General features: G+C 46.4%; 1 protein-coding gene across 9 annotated transcripts in view; it reads right to left on the reverse strand.

The window, feature by feature from the left end:
- The window catches only part of ST18 (ST18 C2H2C-type zinc finger transcription factor), a 340,135-nt gene that overhangs the window by 108,132 nt on the left and 204,625 nt on the right, over nt 1–27,378 (reverse strand). For all 9 annotated transcript variants that reach the window (XR_010177857.1, XR_010177858.1, XM_063923709.1 and 6 more), the window contains 2 exons: nt 21,662–21,861; nt 11,254–11,462 (listed from right to left, as the gene is read on the reverse strand). Coding sequence is in view for 7 of the 9 variants with exons in the window: in XM_063923709.1 (XP_063779779.1) it covers nt 11,254–11,462; nt 21,662–21,861 (409 nt within the window). In the remaining 2 variants the exon portion in view is untranslated. The remainder of the gene's footprint in view (nt 1–11,253; nt 11,463–21,661; nt 21,862–27,378) is intronic.

A 27,378-nucleotide genomic window follows, 5' to 3' on the forward strand; every position in this document is an offset into this window, starting at 1 on the left:
TAAAGCTTATTTTCAAGACTTGTGTGGTGTTTTTATTTTAATATTTTCTTTACAGGTGGACTACAGGTGCCAGCGGGCACTTTATGTCCGGGCATGCTGGCACTTGTGGTTCTCCAAGTGCCAGCATGCTGGGGCAGGCTTGCTGGGACCTGTAGGCTACCTGTAAAGAACAATATTACTATTCTTTGCAGGTGGACTACAGGTGCCAGCAGGCCCTTTGTGTCCGGGCATGCTGGCACTTGTGGTTCTCCAAGTGCCAGCATGCTGGGGCAGGCTTACTGGGACTTGTAGGCCACCTGTAAAGAACACTATTAACACACAATGAACGCCGCACCCACCGCCACCAGGGGTGCGGGGCATAGCACTGGGCTATCAGCCCAGTGCTGGTTATTGCTCGGGAGGGGGGACCCCATTTTAATTTTTTGGGGTTCCCACTCTCCGAGGAATTCCAACCCTGGGCTGACTGGCTGGGGGGCAGATTAATGTTATGGCAGGGGGACACCACACTGAGTGTCTCCCCTGCTATGGCATTACTCCCCCTGGCTGGTTCTGCCTAGTGCTGGTTTTACTGGTGTGTTGGGGGACCACACTTTTTTTTTTTTTTTTCAAGGGGGGGGGGGCTTGTTAGCTGCCAGTGCCTCCCCAACCAGTGACCTCACCGCACGTCACTGCATTCTGATACTAGTGGCTCTCAAAGTACCAGCATGTGTGTATGGGGGGGTTGCTGGGACCTGTAGTCCTTCCTGTAAATGATAATATTAGTTCTATTTTATACATTCTCTAATTGACTATCAACTCAGCACCCACCACCCAGGGGTGCCAGGGATAGCCCTGGCCTTTGGTGCCTGGAGGGGAAACACACTTGTCAGCCCTGGCTGGAAACACCACCCAGGGCTGACTAGTTAGGGGGTTAATGTTATGGCCCGGGGATCAATATGAGCATGACATTGTCTCCCTGGCTAGCAAAGCCCAGATCTGGTTTCAAAAATACGGGGGACCACTACATATTTTCCCCCCAGTATTTTTGGAACCAGGAACAGTCCAAGAGCCTAGTGCTGGTTTTTTAAATACAGGGGAACCGCACATATTTTCAGCTATTATAGTAGGTTTTAACCACTTATCACGGTTGCATCAGATGCAACAATAGGCAGCATTGTTGGTGCATACTCATACGTACATCGCACCATCAAAACTTTCAACAGCCCTATGGCAGGTGCAGTTTCTCTGTCTGACCACAACTTCCTCTGCTTGTGAGTGTGCGCCTGCAGCTGCTTGCATTGACATGATTGAGACAATCCCATAGTACGCCAACTGAATGGGCAAATATTAGTGAGCACTAGTAGCCACCACCCAGTCACTGCCCAGGAACGCCCATCACTTTTCCACCACATTTTTAATACTGTCTGTCCTGAACGCAACTGCACCTTTATGCATACACTCTCTGTAAAGCATGCATCATAAGGGTTTTCAATACTGTTCATGCATGTGCAGTTGCAGTTGCAGTTGCAATTGCTCAACTACTGTACATGAACATTGGTATTGTGTGTGGTTTACGGCCCTCGTTCCGAATTGATCGCTCGCTAGCTGCTTTTAGCAGCAGTGCAAATGCTAGGCCACCGCCCTCTGGGAGTGTATCTTAGCTTAGCAGAAGTGCGAACGAAAGGATCGCAGCATTGCTACAAAAAAGATTGTGCAGTTTCAGAGTAGCTCGAGACTTACTCCTAGCTAGCGATCACTTCAGTCTGTTTAGTTCCTGTTTTGACATCACAAACACGCCCTGCGTTCGGCCAGCCACACTTACATTTCCCCAGCCACTCCTGCGTTTTTATCTGGCACGCCTGCGTTTTTACACACACTCCCCGAAAATGTTCAGTTACCACCCAGATACACCCACTTCCTGTCAATCACTCTGCGGACAGCAGTGCAACTGAAAAGCGTCGCTAGAGCTTGTGTAAAACTGCATCGGCTTTTGTGAAAGTACGTTGCGCGTGCGCAGTGCGCACCATACGTATGCGCAGAAGTGCAGATTTTTAGCCTGATCGCTGCGCTGCGAACAACGGCAGCTAGCGATCAACTCGGAATGAGGGCCTACGTGTGGCTGTGAATTCTGCCCATAACATCAAGGAACATGACCCTGTATAGACAGCACCATTCTTTCTCACCCTATTTGTGTCAGCGCAGATCTACAGTACATATATAACCCTGCCTACTGCTCTTTTTCTGTGCTACCCTTATCTAGGGCCAGACTGCATGCCAGAAGGGCCGATGGGCTGGTTGGTCGGTCCAGTCCCACAGAGAGCCGTGAAGGAAGTGCACAGCGCAGCCTCCGGCACTCTGGTTTAGCCGCCCCCACTGGTCTCCATGGAAATGGGGGTGTGCCGCAAGTCCACGCTTCCCTGATTCGCAGCACGCCCCCATACATCATGTCTGCATGCCCCCAGTGACGTGCGCATTCATAAATGCCCAGGCCGATTCAGAACCCCAGTCTGTCCCCGCCCTCATCTACGGTATCACTGCTCTAGTTGTCTATGAATCCAGATATCACTGTTTCCTATATATTTAAATAAAATTATTTAACCATATTTCAACTTATGTTTAAAGTAATTTTATACCAAATAAAAAAACTATAAAGTAGCACTCCTCCACTTTCCCCCTCCACACATACACCTACAGTCATGTGCCCCAGGCTTGGACATGTGTGTGCTTTCCACTATTCTGATTTATCTCTCTTTGGGGAGCACCTATAAACCACATGACCTTTACTGCAACAGTAATACCCCTTTCACACCGCCAATGCCGGATCCCACCCAGGAATTGGAAACGGGTCCTTCCCAGGTGGGATTCGGCATTGGACGCTACTGCTGGCTTACCTGACCCAGCAATATGCCGGGCGGGTTGCCATAGCAGCGGGGGCGGAGCCGGCAGTGGGGACAGAGGTGGCGCTGGGAGATGAGCTCATCTCCACACCGCCTCTCCCTGTTGTAGTGAACGGGTCCCGGGTCGCATCGACCCCGGAGCCCGTTTACGCTGCCATTGACATGGTATTCAACCTGGGAATAACACTGCTTTATTCCCGGGTTGAATTGCCAGGTCAGGTGACCCGGGATTTCGGCTATGGCGCTTTCACACCGCACACTGACCCATGTAGACCCGGCAATATGCCCGGTCGATACCGGGTTATTTGTGCATTGTGAAAGGGGTGTAATAAACCTGAAACCTACCACTTTAGAGATGATAGATATCAGTACTACTGCATTCTCCTTGCTACAGTACTTATTAGGTATATACACTTTAAAAAAAAGAAATGATATGCATTTTTGTGTGTTCTGAACCTAGGTAGCAGTAAAGGGCATCAATGGTAATGGTTAGGGGGCTCTGAACACTGAATGAGTGATATACTGTTACTCATAGGGCAATATTCAATTGTTATATCACGCCCGATCTCCCATCTGAAACAATGGGGATCACAGAGGGATATTCAATTGTCCCCTGTTTTTGCATATCGCGCCCATAGCAGCCGGGTTTAGGCATGTAAAGCGGCTAAACCCGACTAAACTATTGGCGCGACATGAAAAGTCCCATTTGGGAACCCAAATAGGTCGCTTTTCGTGCATTTCAGCTTGCCATCCCTGGGGGTAGCGAACTGTTATGCAGTTCTCGCGCCAGCTGGCAGATACATATGTATAGCTGCCGGCAGGTGTGATCGTGGGCAGGAGGGCAGGAAAACAATTGATTTCCACCTATAGAGTGTTTTTATTACCCCCATATGGAGCACCTGCAACTGACATGTCAAGCTGCTGGCTAATTTTCCTCCATGTCAGTGTTACTGTATACTTGTAGTCTGAGGCTATGATATCTCAGTCAAGTACAACACTCCCATCATGAGGAGCAAAGGATACCCCCCCATCTCTTGCCTGCCATGGCAAGAAGCAAGGGGGTAGGGGCGCATTGCCTAAGGGTTCCTAGGATGCTGCCTTGGGTTTCCCCATGGCTTGCACCACTCCTGCTTGTTATATGTTTTAAGATAACACAGGTTGTTTATGGATTTTAGCAGATCATCCCTAATCTATACAGCCTGCCTAAAAATTAGTACACAATATGCTTTCTTATAAGTTTACTGTGTTTGTTGGCTACTTTAACTCTATACTCTACTTACTGTATGTCTGGAACCCCAGTTTTCTGACTATGTTAATCTATTTTAGAAATAATGTATTTTGATACACAATATTATGTAACTAGGGATATAAAGACCACACAAATGTCTTTATTTTGGCATTTGCAGAAAGTCACCATAGACTAATTTCAATTGTACAGTTTTTTTCTTAATCACACTTGAATCACAATACACTATGGCAACAAATAATCTACTTAATGATTCATTTTCTCAGGAGGGATGAGCATAATGATTTCACTCCTCTGTTATTTACCCAGCAGTCTTTCAAGGGCTTTAGCAAAGTAATTTCCTCACATCCTTTTATAAGACTCCAATGCTATGAATACATATTGATTGTTTTTTCCACTAAATAATTATATGATATTGTATTGCAAAGCGTCTTGAATTTTGCTGTTGAAAAATAGGACATTTACTGTAGACATTATGGTGCTCATTTAGGGCCGGTTTTGCTATTTTAACATACACAGGAAATAACATTGATATAATCATATTAACACACATGTTCATATACATCTTAATAAAATAGTTACATTTGCATCAGATATACTGTATGTCAGATGTCCCAATTCTTCCTTAATTAACCCAATAGTATACAATTAACGTCAAGAAAGTATAGCAATAATATACAGATATACTAGTAGTAAATACTAAAGTCATATTACCCTATTTATGCACATTATAATAATAAATATGCTGAAATATCAGAGTCAGACTGGCCCACAGGTGTACTGTACAAAGGAAATTCCCAGTGGGCACCACTGCCTGAGGACCCATCACCTTCTCTAGTGGTTAGTAACTGGTGGAGCAGAATCATGGATGAACCTAGGTGTTTAGTTTGTTCTATGGACACTACATCAACATTAGCCCTCCTGCCTGTGTGTAAAGTGTGTAGTCCTGACACAACCCTGTCTCCTCCTTTATAAAGGGGCCCTTTTCTTTGTATGTCCTGTCAAATGGTTGGCCACGCCTCTGTTGTGGTTGACCACACCCCATCAGATGGATGGCCATACCCCTTATGTTTGGGCCCCTAGCACTGCACTCCCTGGTGAGCCCTTCATGTTCCAGTCTGACAGTGTGAAATACCATATACACCACAGAGAATATTGGGGCAGGTGTATTAAGCGTGTAGAAGTGATAAAGCAGTGATAAGTAGAAGGTGATAACGCACTAGCCAGTCAGCTCCTAATTGTCATTTTTCAAACCAGCAATGATTGGCTGGTGCTTTATCACCTTCCACTTATCACTGCTATATCACGTCTGTGGGTTTAATGCTGTACATCTGCCCAGTGTTATTAATAAATACTAACTGCTGCATTTAACACATTGGCCCTCATTCCGAGTTGTTCGCTCGCTAGCTGCTTTTAGCAGCATTGCACACGTTAAGCCGCCGCCTACTGGGAGTGAATCTTAGCTTAGCAGAATTGCGAACGAAAGATTCTCAAAATTGCGAATAGAAATTTCTTAGCAGTTTCTGAGTAGCTCGACACTTACTCTGCCACTGCGATCAGTTCAGTCAGTTTCGTTCCTGGTTTGACGTCACAAACACACCCAGCGTTCGCCCAGGCACTCCCCCGTTTCTCCAGCCACTCCTGCGTTTTTCCCAGAAACGGCAGCGTTTTTTCACACACACCCATAAAACGGCCAGTTTCCGCCCAGAAACACCCACTTCCTGTCAATCACAATCCTCGTAATGCCGTGAGTAAAATATCTAACTTTTGAGTAAAATAACTAAGCGCATGCGCTCTGCGAACATTGCGCATGCGCAGTAAGCGACTAATCGCAATATAGTGAAATTCGGCAACGAGCGAACAACTCGGAATGAGGGCCATAGCATCTAAATAAAAATTCAAATATGAATCTTCTTTCCTGCAATTATTCAAATGCAGATATTACGCAAGGCAAGCTAGACAGCCTGGACTTTATGTCATTTAGCATTAAGTACTGTCAGTGGGGAGGGGTGATGGGAGAATCAAGATGCAATCAGCCAATCAGAAGGTTTCTAGCTAGTACTGCTGATAGTATCATCAGTGCAAATATATGCGCCAGCTCTCCTTCACCCTCAAGATTTATGTATCCTAAGCACTGCCGCCGAGAGGTAGGGAGAGCAGGTACTTATTACCCGGGCCTGGGCCTTATGGAGGGGCCTGGGTCTACTGCCCCCTTTCCTGTGAATAGCAGCAGCTTTGTTCTCCTGCCAGCACCTGCTGCTAAGTGCTGGTTGGGATGCGGTGGGTACAGGAAGGCTTTTGACACTTAGCAGCAGTCTCTTCTGCCTGTACGTGCAGCCCTCTCTGGATTTGCCCCCGGCTATCGTGCCCCTCAAATCTGCATCAGTGCAGCTTTGTGGCGCTGAAAAGATCCCCTCATCATTTCTATAAGGGGCGTGGCCACACTATCTATGATTAGGTCACACCCCCAAACCTGTGCCTGGGCCTGCCACAGCTCTCTACACCTCTGACCCTAAGAGGCGTATCTGCATACTATATGTGTCCACATCTAAATGAGTCACATGTTACATTCTGTGTTTGAAAGGTGACAGTTAGGAGCTGATTGGGGGGTGCCTTATCTCTATCTACTTTGTCTGTTTCCATGCTTTGCTACATTTGGCCTTAATGAGAAATGTGATCTTTTAATTTTTGGGACATACCGGCTTCTAATAACAGCTAAGTTAGTTTTATATGATAAACTATTAAAATACAGATGTGTCCCTAAAGTTGTTTTTGTATTGTCATCCACACCTCCCCATATAGCAAAAACACCTATGTCATTCATGAGATACTCACCTCCCATGTTTCACAACCTACATAGCTAAGACAAAATGACCAGGCCATTTTGTATTTCTACATCAATGACAGCAGATGATGATTGCAACTGTGGCAGCCATTCAGATGAAGCAAAGTCTTTCCAAGCCTCCAGCAACAGAGATAATCCATATATTACAGGGTACACATACATTGTGGTGTTGCTATGCATTCAGTATTTATCACTTGTGGGTTGTTAAATATCACTAGAACAGTCAAATGGCATAGGAAAGTACACAAGTGCAGGGTACCAATACAAAAAGTATGCCTGTCCTTAAAAGAGCTAGTACTGTAGGTTTGAGACACCAGTGTAAACTGGGATTTTGGGACCAATTCAATTCCCAATAGTATGGGCAATGTTGTTCTACAGTAATTCTAAGTGATGTGCGCAGCCATATATTCCAACCATGCATTTTTGGAATTGAATTGGTCCCTTGGAGTGCTATGTTGAATTTGGTATATTTCAGTCCCTCAAACACAGGTCCATTTTTTAGTGTCACATACTGTAGTCCTGGTTTACTCCAGGGACCACAGAGACCTGGGAAACCCATCTGCATGGAGCAACACCCAGGGCTTCAGGGAGGGGAATGATCAGGTTAGTAAGAGCTAACAATTAGGCGGTAATGCAGCTTTAAGCCTATGCAAATTTAATTCATGAATATACATTTTTGGAAATGTACTCAAAATACTAGGAGACTTTGCTGTAGATCCTTAATAAAATACAGCTCAACTATCAGTATCTGTTCATAGCAAATAGCAGGGCCGTAACTAGGTGTGTACCTGTAGGCGGAACCAACCGCATCTGTGATCTGTAAGCTCCTGCTGCAACGTACAGTATAGAAGCAGCTTCCCGACCTTTATCTGAGCCCCGCGTCTCTCACCCGCTGGTTACCTCTCCTGCTCTCGGTCTGCTGCTGCAGACTTATGCACGCTGCTGACGCCATCCTGTGCTCCCCGGCAGCTACACCCCGCACTCTGGCGCCACTCTGACCCACAGTCCTGGATTCCACCCCCCCCTGTCACCCTGTACATGGCCCGTGGCCGCATGGCAGCTTCACTGGTGGCTCCTACTCACACCACAAATGACATGGAAGCCAGCCGCGGGACCTGCTCCGCCTCCACCACACAGGCTGTGACTGTGAGAGGAGCCTGTGACTGAGAGAACCAAGCTGCAGGTCTGTCACACTGAAATGGGGATTATTTAAGATTGCAGGGTTTTTTCTGTGGTGCTCCACCTCTCAGTCCCTCTTTCTCCCCCAACCACATCTCTCTTCCCACCTCACTCTCTATCCCCAACATCTCACCCACTCCTCCATGTCTCAATTTCCCACATGTCTCTTGCTCTCCCCATGTCTCATTCTTGCTCTCCACTACATCTTGTTGCTCACTTTCCCCCGCATCTCGCTCTCCCCTGCATCTCGTCTCTCTCGCTCTCCCCCACATCTCGTCTCTCTCGCGCTCCCCGCATCTCATCTCTCTCACTCTCCCCCACATCTCATCTCTCTTGCTCTTCCCTGCATCTCATCTCTCTCGCTCTCTCCTGTGTCTCATCTCTCACAGTCTCGTCTCTCTCACTCTCCCCTGCGTCTCATCTCTCTCGCTCTCCCCCGCATCTCGTCTCTCTTGCTCTCCCCCGCATCTCGTCTCTCTTGCTCTCCCACGCATCCTGTCTCTCTCGCTCTCCCACGCGTCCCATCTCTCTCGCTCTCCCCCGCTTTCTCACTCTCCCCGCGTCTCATCTTTCTCGCTCTCCCCGTGTCTCTTCTATTGCCCTCTCCCCTGTGTCTCTTCTTTCGCTCTCCCCCGCATCTCGTCACTCTTGCTCTCCCCCGCATCTCATCTCTCTCACTCTCCCCGCATATCGTCTCTCTCGCTCTCCACCACATCTAGTCTCTCTCGCTCTCCCCCACGTCTCGTCTCTCTCGCTCTCCCCTGCGTCTCGTCTCTCTCACTCCCCCATGTCTCTTCTATTTCTCTCTCCTCCGTGTCTCTTCTTTTGCTCTCCGCCACATCTCGTCTCTCGCTCTCCCCATGTCTCTTCTCTCGCTCACCCCCCACGTCTTGTCTCTCGCTCTCTCCCCCACAACTAGTCTCTTGCTGTCTTCCCTATGCATCTTTCTCCTCCATATCTCTGTCTAACACACATCTCTCCCCCTCCCGTCTCTCTCCCCATCTCTCTCTCCCTCCTCAACATCTTGCCCACTTCTCTATGTCTCACTCTACCCAATATCTCACTCTCCCACATGTCTCTTGCTCTCCTCCACATCTCATCTCTCGCTTTCCCCCACATCTCTCGCTTTCTCCCCTACATATTTTTACTTCCATGTCCCTGTCTTATCCACATCTCTCTCTCTCCCAAGTGTCTCTTTGACTTTGCCCTCCCCCCTCCCCCTTCCATAGCAAACACTCCTCCAGGGAGGCTCACACTCTGCTCAGAGCATGTATCTTAAGCTGGGTACACATCTGACAGGGTTCCGGTATGAATGGTCGACCATGTTATGGTCGACAGTCATTAGGTCGACCACTATTGGTCGACATTGACATGGTCGACATGGACACATGGTCGACACATGAAAATGGTCGACACATGAAATGTCGACATATGAAAAGGTCGACATGAGTTTTTTTAACTTTTTTTGGTGTCGTTTTTTGCGTAAAGTGACTGGGAACCCCAATTAGTGCACCGCTTGGCTCGCCATGCTTCGGGCATGGTGCCTTCGCTCCGCTACCGCTTCGCTCGGCACACTTTACCGTTCCAATCGTAGTCCATGTGGATCGTAAAGTATGGAAAAGTTCCCCCAAAGAAAAAAAGTTAAAAAACTCATGTCGACCTTTTCATATGTCGACCTTTCATGTGTCGACCATTTTCATGTGTCGACCATGTGTCCATGTCGACCATGTCAATGTCGACCAATAGTGGTCGACCTAATGACTGTCGACCATAACATGGTCGACCATGTGAACGGATACCATCTGGCAGACCTATCTAATGATTGGTAAGTGCACGCACACTTACCAATCGTCTGCATGATGTGTTGTGCCTGATGTCACAACTGGGTGGGCATTTAAATGTGCCCTCCCAGTTGAGATGTCAGTCACCGGTGGTCCCTGCAGCAAGTCCGTACACACAGCCAGATATGCCAATATATCTGTGGATATATTGGGCATTGGCTGTGCCGCAGGGCTGATGCAATATGTCTGTGAACGACGTACATCACAGACATATCAGGGGTACACAACTGCCGACAGGCTTGCAATATACGTATCAGCCATAAAGTGTGTGCCCAGCTTTAAACTTGCCCCTCCCTGTGTCACAGGATCAGAGCATTAGTGTGGTCTGATTAGGGGTTAAAGTGGGCTGGAACAAGAGGGGACTCTACCTTGCGTAATGTGTAAATGGGGACTCTACCTGGCGCAATGAGTAAAAGGTGGCTCTACCTAGCGCAATGAGTAAAAGGTGGCTCTACCTGGCACAGTGAGTAAAAGGTGGCTCTACCTGGCACAGTGTGTAAAAGGGGGTTCTACATGGCACAATGTGTAAAAGGGGCTCTACCTGGAGTAATGTTTAAAAGGGGGCTATAATGTGTGTATGTGGCACCACTGTGTGGCATTATTTGAATAATGGAGACTACTGTGCAGAGTAATATGAATGGGTATTATTTTGTGACTACGCCCCTTCCCCACGAAGCCACTCCCCTACATTTTTGGCACGCACTAGCCTGCGGCGTGCACTAGTCCTATTTTACATATGAAGGGGGGGAAGCGCCGATGCTGCTTCTTGCAGACAGCGCTAAAATGTCTAGTTACGGCACTGCTTAATAGATTAGTACATGCCTAATTCAGCATATACCATGCTCATCCAAATGTTGGAGACACTGCATGAAGTCTCTCAGAACAATGTAAGCAAGATGGAATTGAAAAATGCATATGCTTCTGGAAAATCAAAGCTTTCTAAAAAAAAAAAAAAAATCCGCTCCATTAAACATTAAAAAACACACACCTCATTTTTCCGTCCCACTGTTTTCTGGAGATGACAGTGGGGCATGTCTAATACTTCACCATTACATTTATCTCTGCAGAAAAATACATACACTTTCTTCTAAGTTCTAGTTTTATTTCAGTGCACAATATTTTTTTTCTTAGGAATATTGTATGTCAAATTATTGTAGATACTGTAGAGTACATTGCTTGTTTCTTTAGCATTTAACAGTAATGTGAAAAGCAGTTTATTCACAGCTCAGTAGCCACTACAACCTCCAGGATCTTGGATTCTCCTACCTTGGCAGACAAACCCAATGGTTTGTTGGACAGGATCTCTGCTGCTGCTTCCCTGCAGCGGGTGGAAAGGTTGAGGATGGCAGCAGCTGCTGCTATGTGGGTGTCTTCACCACATTGACCATAGCTGTAAGAGCTGGCATGGTAGGGGCTCTGTGTGTGGGCGCTAGGCAGTCGGTTGGAAGATTTCACTGGACTTGTAAATTGTTTTGCTGTTAAAGAAAGATGTGATTACATGCATGCAACATATGATTTCAGTCATGGCTGAATACTTGAATAATTATGCACAAATGTATGCTGTTGTATGATGTTATATATATATATATATATATATAGATACACACACACACACACACACACACACACACACACACACACACACACACACACACACACACACACACACACAAACAGAACATTCTATGGCATATTAAAAAAATGTTTTGCTCAATGTGCAGCTAAATTACCAAATGTTGATAAAAATAGGATTTTAGTTACCTACCGGTAAATCCTTTTCTCATAGTCCGTAGAGGATACTGGGGATCCATTTAGTACCATGGGGTATAGACGGGTACACTAGGAGCCTTGGGCACTTTAAGAATTTGATAGTGTGCGCTGGCTCCTCCCTCTATGCCCCTCCTACCAGACTCAGTCTAGGAAACTGTGCCCGAGGAGACGGACATACTTTGAAAGAAGGATAGATAAGGATAGTGGTGAGGTTACAAACCAGCACAAAGAATAATAGGAAAGCCATGCTACCCAAGCTTGAAACATGAACAGCAACAGCTGAACAAACCAGAATACTTAACCAAGTAACAGTGCAGGAAGAACGAAGCACCGGGCGGGCGCCCAGTATCCTTTATGGACTAGGAGAAAAGGATTTACCAGTAGGTAATTAAAATCCTATTTTCTCTTTCGTCCTTGAGGATACTGGGGATCCATTTAGTACCATGGGGAAGTACCACAGCTCATAAACTGGGTGGGAGAGTGCTGGGGTTCCTGCAGAACTGATTGACTAAACTGAAGGTCCTCAGAGGCCAAAGTATTAAACTTGTAAAACTTTGCGAACGTGTTCGAACCTGACCAAGTAACTGCTCAGCAGAGCTGTAAAGCCAAGACACCCCAGGCAGCCGCCCAAGAAGAACCCACTGACCTAGTAGAGTGAGTCTGTACAGATTTTGAACCGGCAGTCGTGCCGTGGAATAAGCATGCTGGATCGTCAGCTTGATCCAGCATGCAATAGACTGCTTTGAAGCAGGACACCCAATTTTATTGGAATCATAGAGAACGAACAGTGAGTCAGATTTTCTGTGACAAGCTGTTCTCTTCACATACACCTTCAAAGCCCTCACAACATCCATAGACTTTGAAGTAACAGAGGTGTCCATCACAGCCGGAACCACAATAGTTTGGTTGATGTGAAAGTGGACACCACCTTAGGAAGAAATTGCTGACGAGTACTGAGTTCAGCTCTGTCCTCATGGAAAATTAAGTAGAGACTATTGTGAGACAATGCCCATAGTTCTGACACACGTCTTGCTGAGGCCAAGGCCAACAGTGTGAAGGTCTTCCACGTAAGGTACTTTACGTCAACCTCCTGTAACGGTTCAAACCAGTCTGATTGGAGGAACTGCAGCACCAAATTAAGATACCAAGGTGCCGTGGGAGGCACAAAGGGAGGCTGGATGTACAGAACACCTTTCAAGAACGCCTGGACCTCAGGGAGAGAAGCCAACTGTTTCTAAAAAAAAGTAGACAAAGGTGAAATCTAGACTTTAATGGAACGTAGGCATAGGCCCACATCCACTCCCGACTGCAGAAAAAGCAGGAGACGTCCCAGATGAAATTCCACCACAGAATATTGTCTGGTCTCACACCAAGAGCCATACTTCTTCCATATACGGTAATGTTTAGATGTTACCCCTTTCCTGGCTTGGATCATAGTCAGTATGATCTTGTCAGGAATCCCTCTCTGGCTAGGATCAGCCGATAAACCTCCATGCCATTAAACGTAGCCACAGTAAGTCCTGATAGACAAACGGGCCCTGTTGTAGAAGATCCTCGTGAAGAGGCAGAGGCCACGGATCATCGAGGAGCATCTTCAGTAGGTCCGCGTACCAGGCCTTTCTTGGCCAGTCTGGAGCAATGAGTATTGCTTGAACCTTTTCCCTTCTTATTCTTTTTAGAATTCTTGGGATCAGAGGAAGTGGAGGAAACATGTAAACCATCTGGTAGACCCACAGAGTTGTCAGAGCATCTACCGCCACTGCCTGTGGATCTCTCGACCAGGAACAATACCGCTTGAGCTTCTTGTTGAGACGAGAGGCTATCATGTCGATTTGTGGATATCCCCACAGACGTTTCAAGCACCTGAACACTTCCAGGTGAAGGCTCCACTTCCCCGGGATGCGAGTCGTGTCTGCTGAGGAAGTCTGTTTCCCAGTCGTCTACTCCCGGAATGAAGACCGCCGACAACGTCACAGCATGTTTTTTCGCACAGAGGAGAGTTTTTGATACCTCTGACATTGGTGCTCTGCTTTTTGTTCTGACCTATCTGTTTATGGGGGTAATTCAGACCTGATCACAGCAGCTAATTTGTTAGCAGTTGGGCAAAACCATGTGCAGTGCAGGTGGGGCAGATAAAACACGTGCAGAGAGAGTTAGATTTGGGTGGGGTGTGTTCAAACTGAAATCTAAATTGCAGTGTAAAAATAAAGCAGACAGTATTTACCCTGCACAGAAACAAAATACTCCATCCAAATCTAACTCTCTCTGCACATGTTACATCTACCCTCCCCCTGCAGTGCAACATGGTTTTGCCCAACTGCTAACAAATTTGCTGCTGCGATCAACTCTGAATTACCCCCTATGTACGTTACCACCATTACATTGTCCGACTGGACTTGAATGGCCTGATTCCGAAGTAGAGATGAGGCCTGCAGAAGGGCGTTGTAGATAGCCCTGAGTTCCAAGATGTTTATTGGAAGGACGACTTCCTGAATTGAACATCTTCTTTGAAACTGCACCCCCTGGGTGACTGCTCCCCAACCTCTGAGGCTTGCGTCCGTGGTTATCAAAATCCAATTCTGAATCCCAAACCTCGACCCTCGATGAGGTATGAAGTCTGTAGCCACCACAGAAGGGAGATCCTGGCTCTTGGCGACAGACAGATCCTCTGGTGCATGTGAAGATGCGATCCAGACCATTTGTCCAATAGATCTAGCTGGAAGGGCCTTGCATGAAACCGTCCGTACTGAAGCGCATCATAAGAGGCCACCATTTTCCCCAGATGGCGAATGCACAGATGCACCAAGATCCGGGTTGGTTTTAGTACAGCCCGAACCATTGACTGGATTTCCATAGCTTTCTCCACGGGAAGGAGCACTCTCTGAGATTCCGTGTCCAGTATCATTCCCAGAAAGGAAAGCCTCTGCATCGGTTCCAGGTGAGATTTTGGTAAGTTCAGAATCCACCCGTGATCCAGGAGCAGTCTGGTTGAGAGGTGAATACTGTCCATCAACCGCTCCCTGGACGGTGCCTTTATCAGAAGATCATCCAGGCATGGATTTATGTTCACCTCCTGTTTCTAGAGTAGAAACATCATCTCTGCCATCACCTTGGTCATACCTCCCAACTTTGACATCAGCAGAGGAGGGACAGATTTTAGGGGGCGTGGCCTGGTGAAAAGGGGCCTCACGGCAAGTGCTGCGATTGCAAGCCACGCCCCCATTTTGTCATTATGGGGGCATGAACAGCGCTGTGAGAGCTGCTGGTCATGCCCCTTGTCCCTCTCTGCCTTGTCCCTCTCTGCCTCTCATGCGCACAGCATCTATTCACCGCTGCTCTCCTCAGAGCAGCGAGTGACAGGGAGGGATCTCCCAACTGGCCCCCAGATTTTAGGGGCATGGCCTAGCAAAAAAGGGGCGTGGCCTCACGGCAAGTGCAAGGGGGCGTGGCCTCATGGCAAAATGGGACTGTCCTGCCAAAATCGGGACAGTTGGGAGGTATGCCTTGGTGAACACTCTCAGTGCCGTGGAGAGACCAAATGGCAGGGCCTGGAACTGGTAGTGGCAGTCCTGCAGTGCAAACCATAGAAAAGCCTGATGAGGTGGCCAGATCGGAATGTGAAGTTACGCATCCTTGATATACAGAGATACTAGGAATTCCCCCCCCCCCTCCAGACCTGAGATCACCGCTCTCAGAGACTCCATCTTGAATTTAAACACTCTTAAGTACGGGTTCATTGACTTGAGGTTCAAAATCGGCCTTACCAAACTGTCCGAATTAGGTACTACAAACAGGTTGGAATAATATCCCTTGTTTTGTAGGTGAGGTGGAACTGGAACAGTGACCTGAGTCTGTACCAGTCTTTAAATGGCGTCCTGTAAGGTTATACTTGCTTCCTGTGAAAATGGTAAGCCTGATTTGAAGAATCTGTGAGGTGGGAGCTCCTGAAACTCCAGTCTGTAGCCCTGGTAAATAAGATCTATGACCCAGGGATCCTGGCATGATGTTGTCCAGATGTGACTGAAAAATTTTAGTCAGGCTCCCACCTGCCGGTCTTCCAGGCATCGTGGTCCACGTCATGCTGAAGGCTTTGAGGAAGCAGAACTTGAGCTCTGTTCCTTTGAACCTGCAGTTGCTGGTTTTCATGGTTTATCTTACCTCTAGAGCCTCTGGTGGATGTAGAAGCACCTCTGGTTTACCCCTTGAACTTGGCAGTCCGAAAGGTCCTGAGTAAGCCTTCCTGACTGGGCGAGTTGCAGAAGGAAGATACGTGGACTTACCCACAGTAGCTTTGGAGATCCATTTGTCTAGTTCATCTCCAAATAAGGCCTCTCCTGTGAAGGGTAGGCCTTCCACGCCTTTCCTGGATTCCGCGTTGGCAGTCCACTGGTGTAGCCGTAAGCCTCTGCGTGCTGACACTGCCATAGCAGTGGTGCGTGCATTAAGCAAACCTATTTCTTTTATGGCTTCCACCATAAAGTTTGCAGAGTTCTGTATATGTTGCAGGAGTAAAATAATCTCCCCATTAGGCAAGGTACCTATCCCCTCAATTAGATTACCTGACCATTTTGTCTTAGTAATCCACCAACGTGCTATAGTGGGTCTTTGTGCCACCCCAACAGCTGTATACAAAGATTTTAGTGCATTCTCTATTCTACGATCTGCCATGTCTTTTAGGGAGGCTGCACGAGGGAAAGGCAATACAATTTTCCATGACAGCCTGGATACTGATGCATCTACTATCGGTGGATTTTCCCATTTTTTTCTATCCTTAGAAGGAAAGGGAAAAGACGATATCATCATTTTAGGGATTGAAATTTCCTATTAGGATTAACCCACGGTTCTTCAAACAGGGTATTTAGTTCCTTTGACACAGGAAAAGTGGCTGAGGATTTCTTTTTTACATTAAAATAAGATTCCTCAGTCTCCTCTGTTACCTTATCAGGGATATGCAGAACCTCTCTAATAGCTTCTATGAGAGCCTCTATTCCCTGTGACAAAGTATCCTCCCACACCTCTGCATCCACCTCCCCCTCCTCCATGTCTGACCCCTCATCATCAGAGTCAGACTGCATGATATGAGCCAAAGGACGTTTTTGCAGACAAATGGCAGGGGACTGAGACGCTGGTTTGTGTACTGAGTCTCTGTTCATAAACTCAGTCATCGATTGTCTTCAGTGTGGCATCTCTTTCTCATTGCGGGACAATTTAGTGGAGATATTTGAGATAATTCCCCTAATGGAATCCAGCCAAGCTGGTTCTGCCCCGCTAGCCTGGGAGGGTGCACTGCATTGAGTACACTGTAGTGAACCATCTGGAGAAGAGGAACAATGGGGTAGATGTATTAACCTGGAGAAGGCATAAGGAAGTGATAAACCAGTGATATGTGCAAGGTGATAAAGGCACCAGCCAATCCGCTCCAATACCAGCCAATCCGCTCCAAAATTAACAGTTAGGTTCTGATTGGCTGCTGCCTTTATCACCTTGCATATATCACTGGTTTATCACTTCCTTATGCCTTCTCCAGGTTAATACATCTGCCCCATTGTGCCTTACAAAAAACACACTCTTTGTCTGACATACTGTGACAGTGACAGCACACACACACACACACACACACACACACACACACACACACACACACACACACACAAACAGGTTAAAAGCACAGTTAACCAACAAAGAGCCCTTTAAGAGAGACACAGAGATAGCCTGGAGCCAGCACACTGCGGCCTTACTGCTAATGCCAAGCTTAGCCGGGTTGCAGACTAAGTACCCCGATTGGGGACTTAGTACACTAGTAAGCGCTCCCCCCCTGCTATGACCGCCTGGTACCGCTAAGGTAATCTGGAGTCTCTCCGGAGGAGCTGCGTGTCCCTGTCAGTTAGCGTCTGTGTCCACTGCTGAGGGAAAATGGCGCTGGTGAGCTGCTGGATCCGCTCATAGTGAACCCCCGCCCCGTTAATGGTGTGCGATCTTCCCGCTTTTTTATACTGGCTGAGGTAATTTTTAATGCTTAAAATGGAGTCAGTCGCCTTTTACGTCTGTAATGCGAGTATGGGTACTGTATACACTCGTAGTATACTTAGACTCAGTTCGCTCCCTCATATGTGGTGCATTCGCACTGTGTACTGAGTCCCGAGACTCTGTCGCCCCTGTAGAAGCTGTGCGTCTCTGTACCCTCATGCCGCCATAATGGCCGGCGACCCGCTAACCGGGACGCCGGCTTAGTACTCACCACACTTCTTTCTTCTGGCTCTGTTAGGGGTGGTGGCATGCTGCGGGAATGTACGCTTACCATGGTGGGGCGTGCGAATAGTTCCCTCAGGAGCTAGTGTCCTGTCAGCGGGGAATGAGACCATTAACCCTTCAAGAGGTTTGGCCGTTTCCCCCCCTAAGTCCCACGAAGCAGGCAGTCTGGTGCCATCCAGTCCTGACAGAAAATAACAAACAGATTAAATAAATGCAGAAAACTCTTCAGGAGCTTCTATGCGACGTGACCGGCTCCTCCGGACACATTTTCTAAACTAAGTCTGGTAGGAGGGGCATAGGGGGAGGTGCCAGCGCACACTATCAATTCCTTAAAGTGCCCAAGGCTCCTAGTGGACCTGTTTATACCCGATGGTACGAAATGGATTCCCAGTATCCTCTAGGACGTAAGAGAATTGTTAATTTTATATGGGTTTACATGTTTTTATTGCAATATAATGTATATATATATATATATATATAAAAATATAAAATATATATATATATTGCACAGATCAAGGTAACCTGACGATGGTGGTCATTCCGAGTTGTTCGCTTATTGCCGTTTTTCGCAACGCAGCGATTAGGTGGAAAATGCGCATGCGCATGGTATGCAACGCGCATGCGCTAAGTAATTTAACACAAAACTTTGGAGATTTGCACAAGCTCGAGCGATGTTTTTTCTTCGCTTGAGTGATCGTAGTGTGATTGACAGGAAGTGGGTGTTTCTGGGTGGAAACTGTCCGTTTTCAGGGAGTGTGCTAAAAAACGCAGGTGTGCCAGGTAAAAACGCAGGAGTGGCTGGGGAAATGGGGGAGTGGCTGGCTGAACGCAGGGCGTGTTTGTGACGTCAAACCAGGAACTAAAAGGACTGAGGTGATCGCAATCTAGGAGTAGGTCTGGAGCTACTCAGAAACTGCAAGGAATTATTTAGTAGCAATTCTGCTAATCTTTCGTTCGCAATTCTGCTAAGCTAAGATACACTCCCAGAGGGCGGCGGCCTAGCGTTTGCAATGCTGCTAAAAGCAGCTAGCGAGCGAACAACTCGGAATGAGAGCCGATGTCTGTTGTGCAATTTTAGACATGCTGCAAATACTGTACTGTAAAGTAGGAGTAGGACTTTATACTTGTATTGACTTACACACTTCTTTAACATTTGCACTATACATGCAGATTTCCAATATGTTAACTCTTATTCAACTTTGTAATAGTCTATAGGTAAACACTGATTGCCCAGTTATGAGACTAGGGGAAACCCACTCAAGGGTGGAGAATTGCGACCGTTTTGCAGTTCAAGGGGAGCGTATTTCTTTTTTTTGACACACACACAGAGAAAATGCTGTCTGGTGTTGAATGTAGTGCAGTTTTATTTATAAAACTGTATTTTTAAATTGATTTTAAATGTGATCCCACCCGAATTCTAAATATGTGAACACAGTTTTACATGAACCCTCCTGCAGTGCAACGTAGTTTTGCTGCACCTTCTAGATTCATTTAGATCTAAATCTAAAGCTGGCAGATCATCTGCCAGACCTGGCTAACTGAAATTAAAATCTGCTAATAGATGAGAGCAAGGGCGAAATGTAATGGAGGCCGAGTTCGCTCGACATGCGGAATGCCGGTTGAACTCTGACTTTTTTTAAAGGGGCAAACATTTGGATGGCACGGTTACTTCATTACATCCTTGCCACAAATGTCAATTGACCATTTTCTCTCAAACACTGGAAAATGGACAAAAACTGTCGTACAATTTGGTTAAATCCGTGATTTAACCAGTTTGTCTGAATGACAGATTTTGTCCATTTTTCAGTGTTTGGGAGCAAATGGTCGATTGTCATTTCATCTCATCCATTACATGATTTTCATTCCAACCAGCCAGATCTGGCAGATGGTATACCAGATAACTGTGCAGTGTATGACCAGCTTAAAGGTAAGATTTATCAACCCTTCTAAAGAGGACTAGTGGAGAAGTTGCCATAGCAACCATTCAACCATTCAACATCTACTGTAGCTAGCATATATCTACTACAGTCTATAAAATGATAGGTAAAATGTTATTGGCTGTTAAGAGCAACTTCTCCTCTATAGAAGGTTTGATACATCTCCCCCTAAATGAGGCCCAAAATGATTATTGTAGACTGAATATTAGACTTCAACAAGCTGTCTCACATCTCACAGTATAATTGCCAACTGTCACTTAATTTCAGAGACAGCTGCATATGTTGCTGTACATTTTTGCCCTTGTTTTTAATATTGATACATTTCCCAGTACTGCTCTCCTTGTGTTGGTGAGTGTGTTTCTTTTTTATATGTGTTCTTTATATGTTTTATAAATTATGAGATGTGTATGTTTTATAAGTGGTTGGATAAACTGAGGCCAATCAATCTCTCTCTAGCTAGACACGTCAGCACATGATGACATGTGAGGCAATCATATGATGCTCATATCTAATTAAGGGCCAGGAAATGCTCTGCTTCTGTCTGTCTGGGCCAATACCATTAAATGATGCAAACATCAGGGGTAGTACCTCCTCTAAAGATAAAGTGTATATATCATTAAACTGAACTTGGATACACAGACATTTCTGCTCATACTGATGTTCCTGCCCAACTGGAAAGCGGCCATTTAATTTGTTTTCAAGTGTTGGTATGTATGCAGTGTTGTTTCTTCTCCTATTGTAGAAAAACTCAGAATATCACAAGCTGGTGCCTCATTAGTGTACATTAGTGTACAACAGACAATTAAAGAAGAACACTAGTCAGGGAATACTTTTTTTTTTTTTACAGGAGATCCCATGCCTCAAGCTTATGGCCCAGAATAATTTGAAATGTAATCAACACTTAGGAAAGGGGTATGATGGCAGTTCTGTGGCTATTATAGCAAAAGAAGGCAGGTACTGTAGCTCACGGACTGAATGGTAGGGTTTTGTACAGACCACAAGACCCTTGCCATTCAGTATGTGCCTTACCAGTATCTGAGCTTCTGCTTTATATTGCTATAATGGCTAATTAGCTAAAATGCTTATTTAAAATATGAAACATTATTTAAGATTTATCTCTTGGCTATAATTGATATGTTGCACATTTATCTTAAGGTGTACTGCATATAAACTACAGTACAGTATATATTTATGTAGAAAGTGTGTGATATGTATAACTAGAAAACCTATATGTAATACGCATTACTTTTCAACGTATATCCCTATAATGGTTACAAAATGTACACAGTTTGTTGCTAAAGCACAATTTAATGCTTTTTAATCGGATTTTGTTTATATCCTGTCATAGAATGTATTTTATAAAAAAGGTTGTAAGAAAATTCACTGAACTTATGACTTTACTCTGTGAACCACCGACTACATTAGTTAACCTTAAATTACAACTAACAAAGCAGGAATCAACCATCACTATTGTCTAAATTAGTTGTTTTCAATCCAGTCCTTAGATACAACCAACAGGTAAGGTTTTTGGGGGTTGGGGTTGAAAACCACTCTTCTAAATAATTAGGAATTAAACAATTGCGGATTTGGGAGTAGAACTGTCAGGTGATAAAATTCCATTAAGTACAAGTCCAATAAGGAAAACTATTTATGTATGTGTGTGTATATGTGTATGTATATATATATATATATATAAAAATATAAATTATTCTCACCTTCGCCATTACTTGTCTCTTGGCTGTGAACAACCGTTGCAATAGTATGTTTTCCAAACACTTGTGCATCAAAGCTGGCATAGTCAAAAGGAACTTTCCCAAATCTATCATGTTCTTTAATTATTGTCGCTCGTGTTGTAGTAACCGGTTCAGTCCGATAACTGAATTGTGTAACTTCAACATGCTTTACACATGTCGCTCTGAAAAATGTGAATAGGCAAAAAATGGACAACAATAGCAACTTATGTTTTTTAGTCGATGTATGCAAGGGAACAGAAAATAAGAATTTACTTACCGATAATTCTATTTCTCGGAGTCCGTAGTGGATGCTGGGGTTCCTGAAAGGACCATGGGGAATAGCGGCTCCGCAGGAGACAGGGCACAAAAAGTAAAGCTTTCCGATCAGGTGGTGTGCACTGGCTCCTCCCCCTATGACCCTCCTCCAGACTCCAGTTAGGTACTGTGCCCGGACGAGCGTACACAATAAGGGAGGAATTTTGAATCCCGGGTAAGACTCATACCAGCCACACCAATCACACTGTACAACCTGTGATCTGAACCCAGTTAACAGTATGATAACAGCGGAGCCTCTGAAAAGATGGCTCACAACAACAATAACCCGATTTAGTTAGCAATAACTATGTACAAGTATTGCAGATAATCCGCACTTGGGATGGGCGCCCAGCATCCACTACGGACTCCGAGAAATAGAATTATCGGTAAGTAAATTCTTATTTTCTCTATCGTCCTTGTGGATGCTGGGGTTCCTGAAAGGACCATGGGGATTATACCAAAGCTCCCAAACGGGCGGGAGAGTGCGGATGACTCTGCAGCACCGAATGAGAGAACTCCAGGTCCTCTTTTGCCAGGGTATCAAATTTGTAGAATTTTACAAACGTGTTCTCCCCCGACCACGTAGCTGCTCGGCAAAGTTGTAATGCCGAGACCCCTCGGGCAGCCGCCCAAGATGAGCCCACCTTCCTTGTGGAATGGGCCTTAACAGATTTAGACTGTGGCAGGCCTGCCACAGAATGTGCAAGTTGAATTGTGCTACCAATCCCACGAGCAATCGACTGCTTAGAAGCAGAAGCACCCAGCATTGTTGGGTGCATACAGGATAAACAGCAAGTCAGATTTCCTGACTCCAGCCAACCTGGAAACTATATTTTCAGGGCCCTGATAACATCCAGCAACTTGGAGTCCTCCAAGTCCCTAGTAGCCGCAGGTACCACAATAAGCTGGTTCAGGTGAAACGCTGACACCACCTTAAGGAGAAACTGGGGACGAGTCCGCAGCTTTGCTCTGTCCGAATGGACAATCAGATATGGCTTTGTGAGATAAAGCCGCCAATTGTGACACTCGCCTGGCCGAGGCCAGGACCAACAGCATGGTCATTTTCCATGTGAGATATATCAAATCCACAGATTTGAGTTGTTTAAACCAATGTGATTTTTTAGGAATCCCAAAACTACGTTGAGATCGCCCAGTGCCACTGGAGACATCAAAGGGGCTGTATATGCAGTACTCCCTTAACAACTTCTGGACTTCAGGAACTGAAGCCAATTTCTTTCTGGAAGAAAATCAACAGGCCGAAATTTGAACCTTAATGGACCCAATTTGAGACCCATAGACACTCCTGTTTGCAGGAAATGTAGAAATTAACCTAGTTGAAATTCTTCCGTGGAGCCTTCCTGGACTCACACCCTGGCACATATTTTCACCTAAGTGGTGATAATGTTGTGCGGTCACCTCCTTCCTGGCTCTGACCAGGGTAGGGATGACCTCTTCCGGAATGCCTCTTTCCCTTAGGATCCGGCGTTCACCCGCCTTGGCGTCAACGCAGCTGCGGTAAGTCCCGGAACAGACACGGTTCTTGCCGAATCAAGACCCTTCTTAGTATCTCTTGAAGTTCCGGGAACCAAGTCCTTCTTGGCCAAACCGGAGCCACGAGTATAGTTCTTACTCCTCTCCTTCCTATCATTTTCAATACATTGGGTATGAAAAGCAGAGGATGGAACACATACACCGACTGGTACACCGACGGTGTTACCAGAGCGTCCCAGCTATTGCCTGAGTGTCTCTTGACCTGGCGCTTCAGGTGGGACGCCATCATAACCACCTTTGGTCTTTCCCAACGGTTTACAATCATGTGGAAACTTCCAGATTAAGTTTCCACTTTTCCGGGTGGAATTCATTTATGCTGAGAAAATCTTCCCAGTTGCCCACTCCCGGAATGAACACTGCTGACAGTGTTATCACATGATTTTCCGCCCAGCGAAGAATCCTTGCTGTCATTGCCCTCCTGCTTCTTGTGTCGCCCCGTCTGATAACGTGGCGACCGCCATGATGATGTCCTACTGGATCAGCACCGGTTGACTTTGAAGCAGGAGTCTTCCTAGGCTCAGAGCATTGTAAATTGCCCTTAGCTCCAGTATATTCATGTGGAGAGAAGTCTCCAGACTTGACCACACTTCCTTGGAAATTTTTTTTCCCTGTGTGACTACTCCCCAGCCTCTCAGGCTGGTATCCGTGGTCCCCAGAACACAGTCCTGAATGCTGAGTGTGCTGCCCTCTAAAAGATGAGCACTCTGCAGCCCCCACAGAAGAGACACCCTTGTCCTTGGAGACAGGATTATCCGCTGATGCATCTGAAAATGCGATCCGGACCATTCGTCCAGCAAATCCCCTGAGATCTGCCGAATGGAATCGCTTCGTAAGAAGCCACCATTTTTCCCAGGACTCCTGTGCATTGATGCACTGATACTTGGCCTGGTTTTAGGAGGTTTCTGACTAGGTCGAATAACTCCTTGGCTTTTTCCTCCCGGAGGAACACCTTTTTCTGGACTATGCCCAGAATCATTCCTAGGAACAGCAGACGTATCGTCGGAAAACAGCTGCGATTCTTGGAATATTTAGAATCCAGTCGTGCTGTCGTAGAACTACTTTAGATAGTGCTCTTCCGACCTCCAACTGTTCTCTGGAACTTGCCCTTTTCAGGATATCGTCCAAGTAAGGGATAATTTAGATGCCTTTTTTCTTTGAAGAAACATCTTTTCGGCCATTACCTTGGTAAAAGGCCCGGGGTGCCGTGGATAATTCAAACGGCATCGTCTGAAACTGATATTGACAGTTCTGTACCACGAACCAGAGGTACCCTTGTTGAGAAGGGCAAATTTGGACATGGAGGTAATCCTTGATGTCCAGGGACACCATATAGTCCCCTTTTTTCCGGTTCGCTATCACTGCTCTGAGTGACTCCATCTCGATTTGAACCTTTTATGTAAGTGTTCAAAGATTTCAGTTTAGACTATGTCTCACCAAGCCGTCTGGCGTCAGTACCACAATATAGTGTGGAAAAATAATACCCTTTTCCTTGTTGTAGGAGGGGTACTTTGATTATCACCTGCTGGATATACAGCTTGTGAATTGTTTCCAATGCTGCCTCCCTGTCGGAGGGAGCCGTTGGTAAAGCAGACTTCAGAAACCTGCGAGGAGAAGATGTCTCGACTCTCCAATCTGTACCCCTGGGATAATACTTGTACTATCTAGGGGTCAACCTGCGAGTGATCCCACTGCGCGCTGAGACTCTTGAGACTACCCCCCCACCTTGAGTCCGCTTGCATGGCCCCAGCGTCATGCTGAGGACTTGGCAGACGCGGTGGAGGGCTTCTTTTCCTGGGAAGGGGCTGCCTGCTGCAGTCTACTTCCCTTACCTCTATGTCTGGGCAGATATGACTGGCCTTTTGCCTGCATGCCCTCATGGGAAAGGAAGGATTGAGGCTGAAAAGACGGTGTCTTTTTCAGCTGAGATGTAACTTGGGGTAAAAAGGTTGGATTTCCCAGCTGTTGCCGTGGTCCCCAGGTCCGATGGACCGACCCCAACTAACTCCTTCCCTTTATACGGCAATACTTCCATGTGCCGTATGGGATCTGTATCACCTGACCACTGTCGTGTCCATGACATATTCTGGGTGATATGGACAACGTACTTATCTTGATGCCAGAGAGCAAATATCCCTCTGTGCATCTCACGTACATATATATAGAATGCATCCTATTAAATGCTCTATATGAATAAAATATTTTCAATCAGGGAATCCGACCAAGCCAACCCAGCACTGCATCTCCAGGCTGATGGCGATCGCTGGTCGCAGTATAACCACCGTATGTGTGTATATACTTTTTAGGATATCTTTCCAGCTTCCTATCAGCTGGCTCCTTGAGGGCGGCCGTATCTGGAGACGGTAACGCCACTTGATAAGCGTGTGAGCGCCTTATCACCCTAAGGGGTGTTTCCCAACGCGCCCTAATTTCTGGCGGGAAAGGGTATAACGCCAATATTTGCTATCGGGGTAACCCCACGCATCATCACACACTTCATTTTATTTTATCTGATTCAGGAAAAACTACAGGTAGTTTTTTCACTCCCACATAATACCCTTTTTTGTGGTACTTGTAGTATCAGAAATATGCAACACCTCCTTCATTGCCCTTAACGTGTGGCCCTAATGAGAAATACGTTTGTTTATTCACCGTCGACACTGGATTCAGTGTCCGTGTCTGTGTCTGTGTCGACCGACTGAGGTAAATGGGCGTTTTTAACGCCCCTGACGGTGTTTCTGAGACGCCTGGACCGGTACTAATAGTTTGTCGGCCGTCTCACGTCGTCAACCGACCTTGCAGCGTGTTGACATTCTCACGTAATTCCCTAAATAAGCCATCCATTCCGGTGTCGACTCCCTAGAGAGTGACATCACCATTACAGGCAATTTCTCCGCCTCCTCACCAACATCGTCCTCATACATGTCGACACACACGTACCGACACACAGCACACACACCGGGAATGCTCTGACAGAGGACAGGACCCACACTAGCCCTTTGGGGAGACAGAGGGAGAGTTTGCCAGCACACACCAAAACGCTATAATTATATAGGGACAACCTTATATAAGTGTTTTCCCTTATAGCATCTTTATATATATCTCAATATCGCCAAAATCAGTGCCCCCCCTCTCTGTTTTAACCCTGTTTCTGTAGTGCAGTGCAGGGGAGAGCCTGGGAGCCTTCTCTCCAGGCTTTCTGTGAGAGAAAATGGCGCTGTGTGCTGAGGAGATAGGCCCCGCCCCTTTTTCGGCGGGCTCGTCTCCCGCTATTTAGTGAATCTTGGCAGGGGTTAAATATCTCCATATAGCCTCTGGGGGCTATATGTGAGGTATTTTTCGCCAAAAAAGGTTTTCATTTGCCTCCCAGGGCGCCCCCCTCCCAGCGCCCTGCACCCTCAGTGACTGCCGTGTGAAGTGTGCTGAGAGGAAAATGGCGCACAGCTGCAGTGCTGTGCGCTACCTTTAGAAGACTGCAGGAGTCTTCAGCCGCCGATTCTGGACCTCTTCTTACTTCAGCATCTGCAAGGGGGCCGGCGGCGCGGCTCCGGTGACCATCCAGGCTGTACCTGTGATCGTCCCTCTGGAGCTGATGTCCAGTAGCCAAGAAGCCAATCCATCCTGCACGCAGGTGAGTTCACTCCTTCTCCCCTAAGTCCCTCGTTGCAGTGATCCTGTTGCCAGCAGGACTCACTGTAAAATAAAAAACCTAAGCTAAACTTTCTCTAAGCAGCTCTTTAGGAGAGCCACCTAGATTGCACCCTTCTCGGCCGGGCACAAAAATCTAACTGGAGTCTGGAGGAGGGTCATAGGGGGAGGAGCCAGTGCACACCACC

This window comes from Pseudophryne corroboree, chromosome 5, assembly GCF_028390025.1.
Source record: "Pseudophryne corroboree isolate aPseCor3 chromosome 5, aPseCor3.hap2, whole genome shotgun sequence".
Lineage (NCBI taxonomy): Eukaryota > Metazoa > Chordata > Amphibia > Anura > Myobatrachidae > Pseudophryne > Pseudophryne corroboree.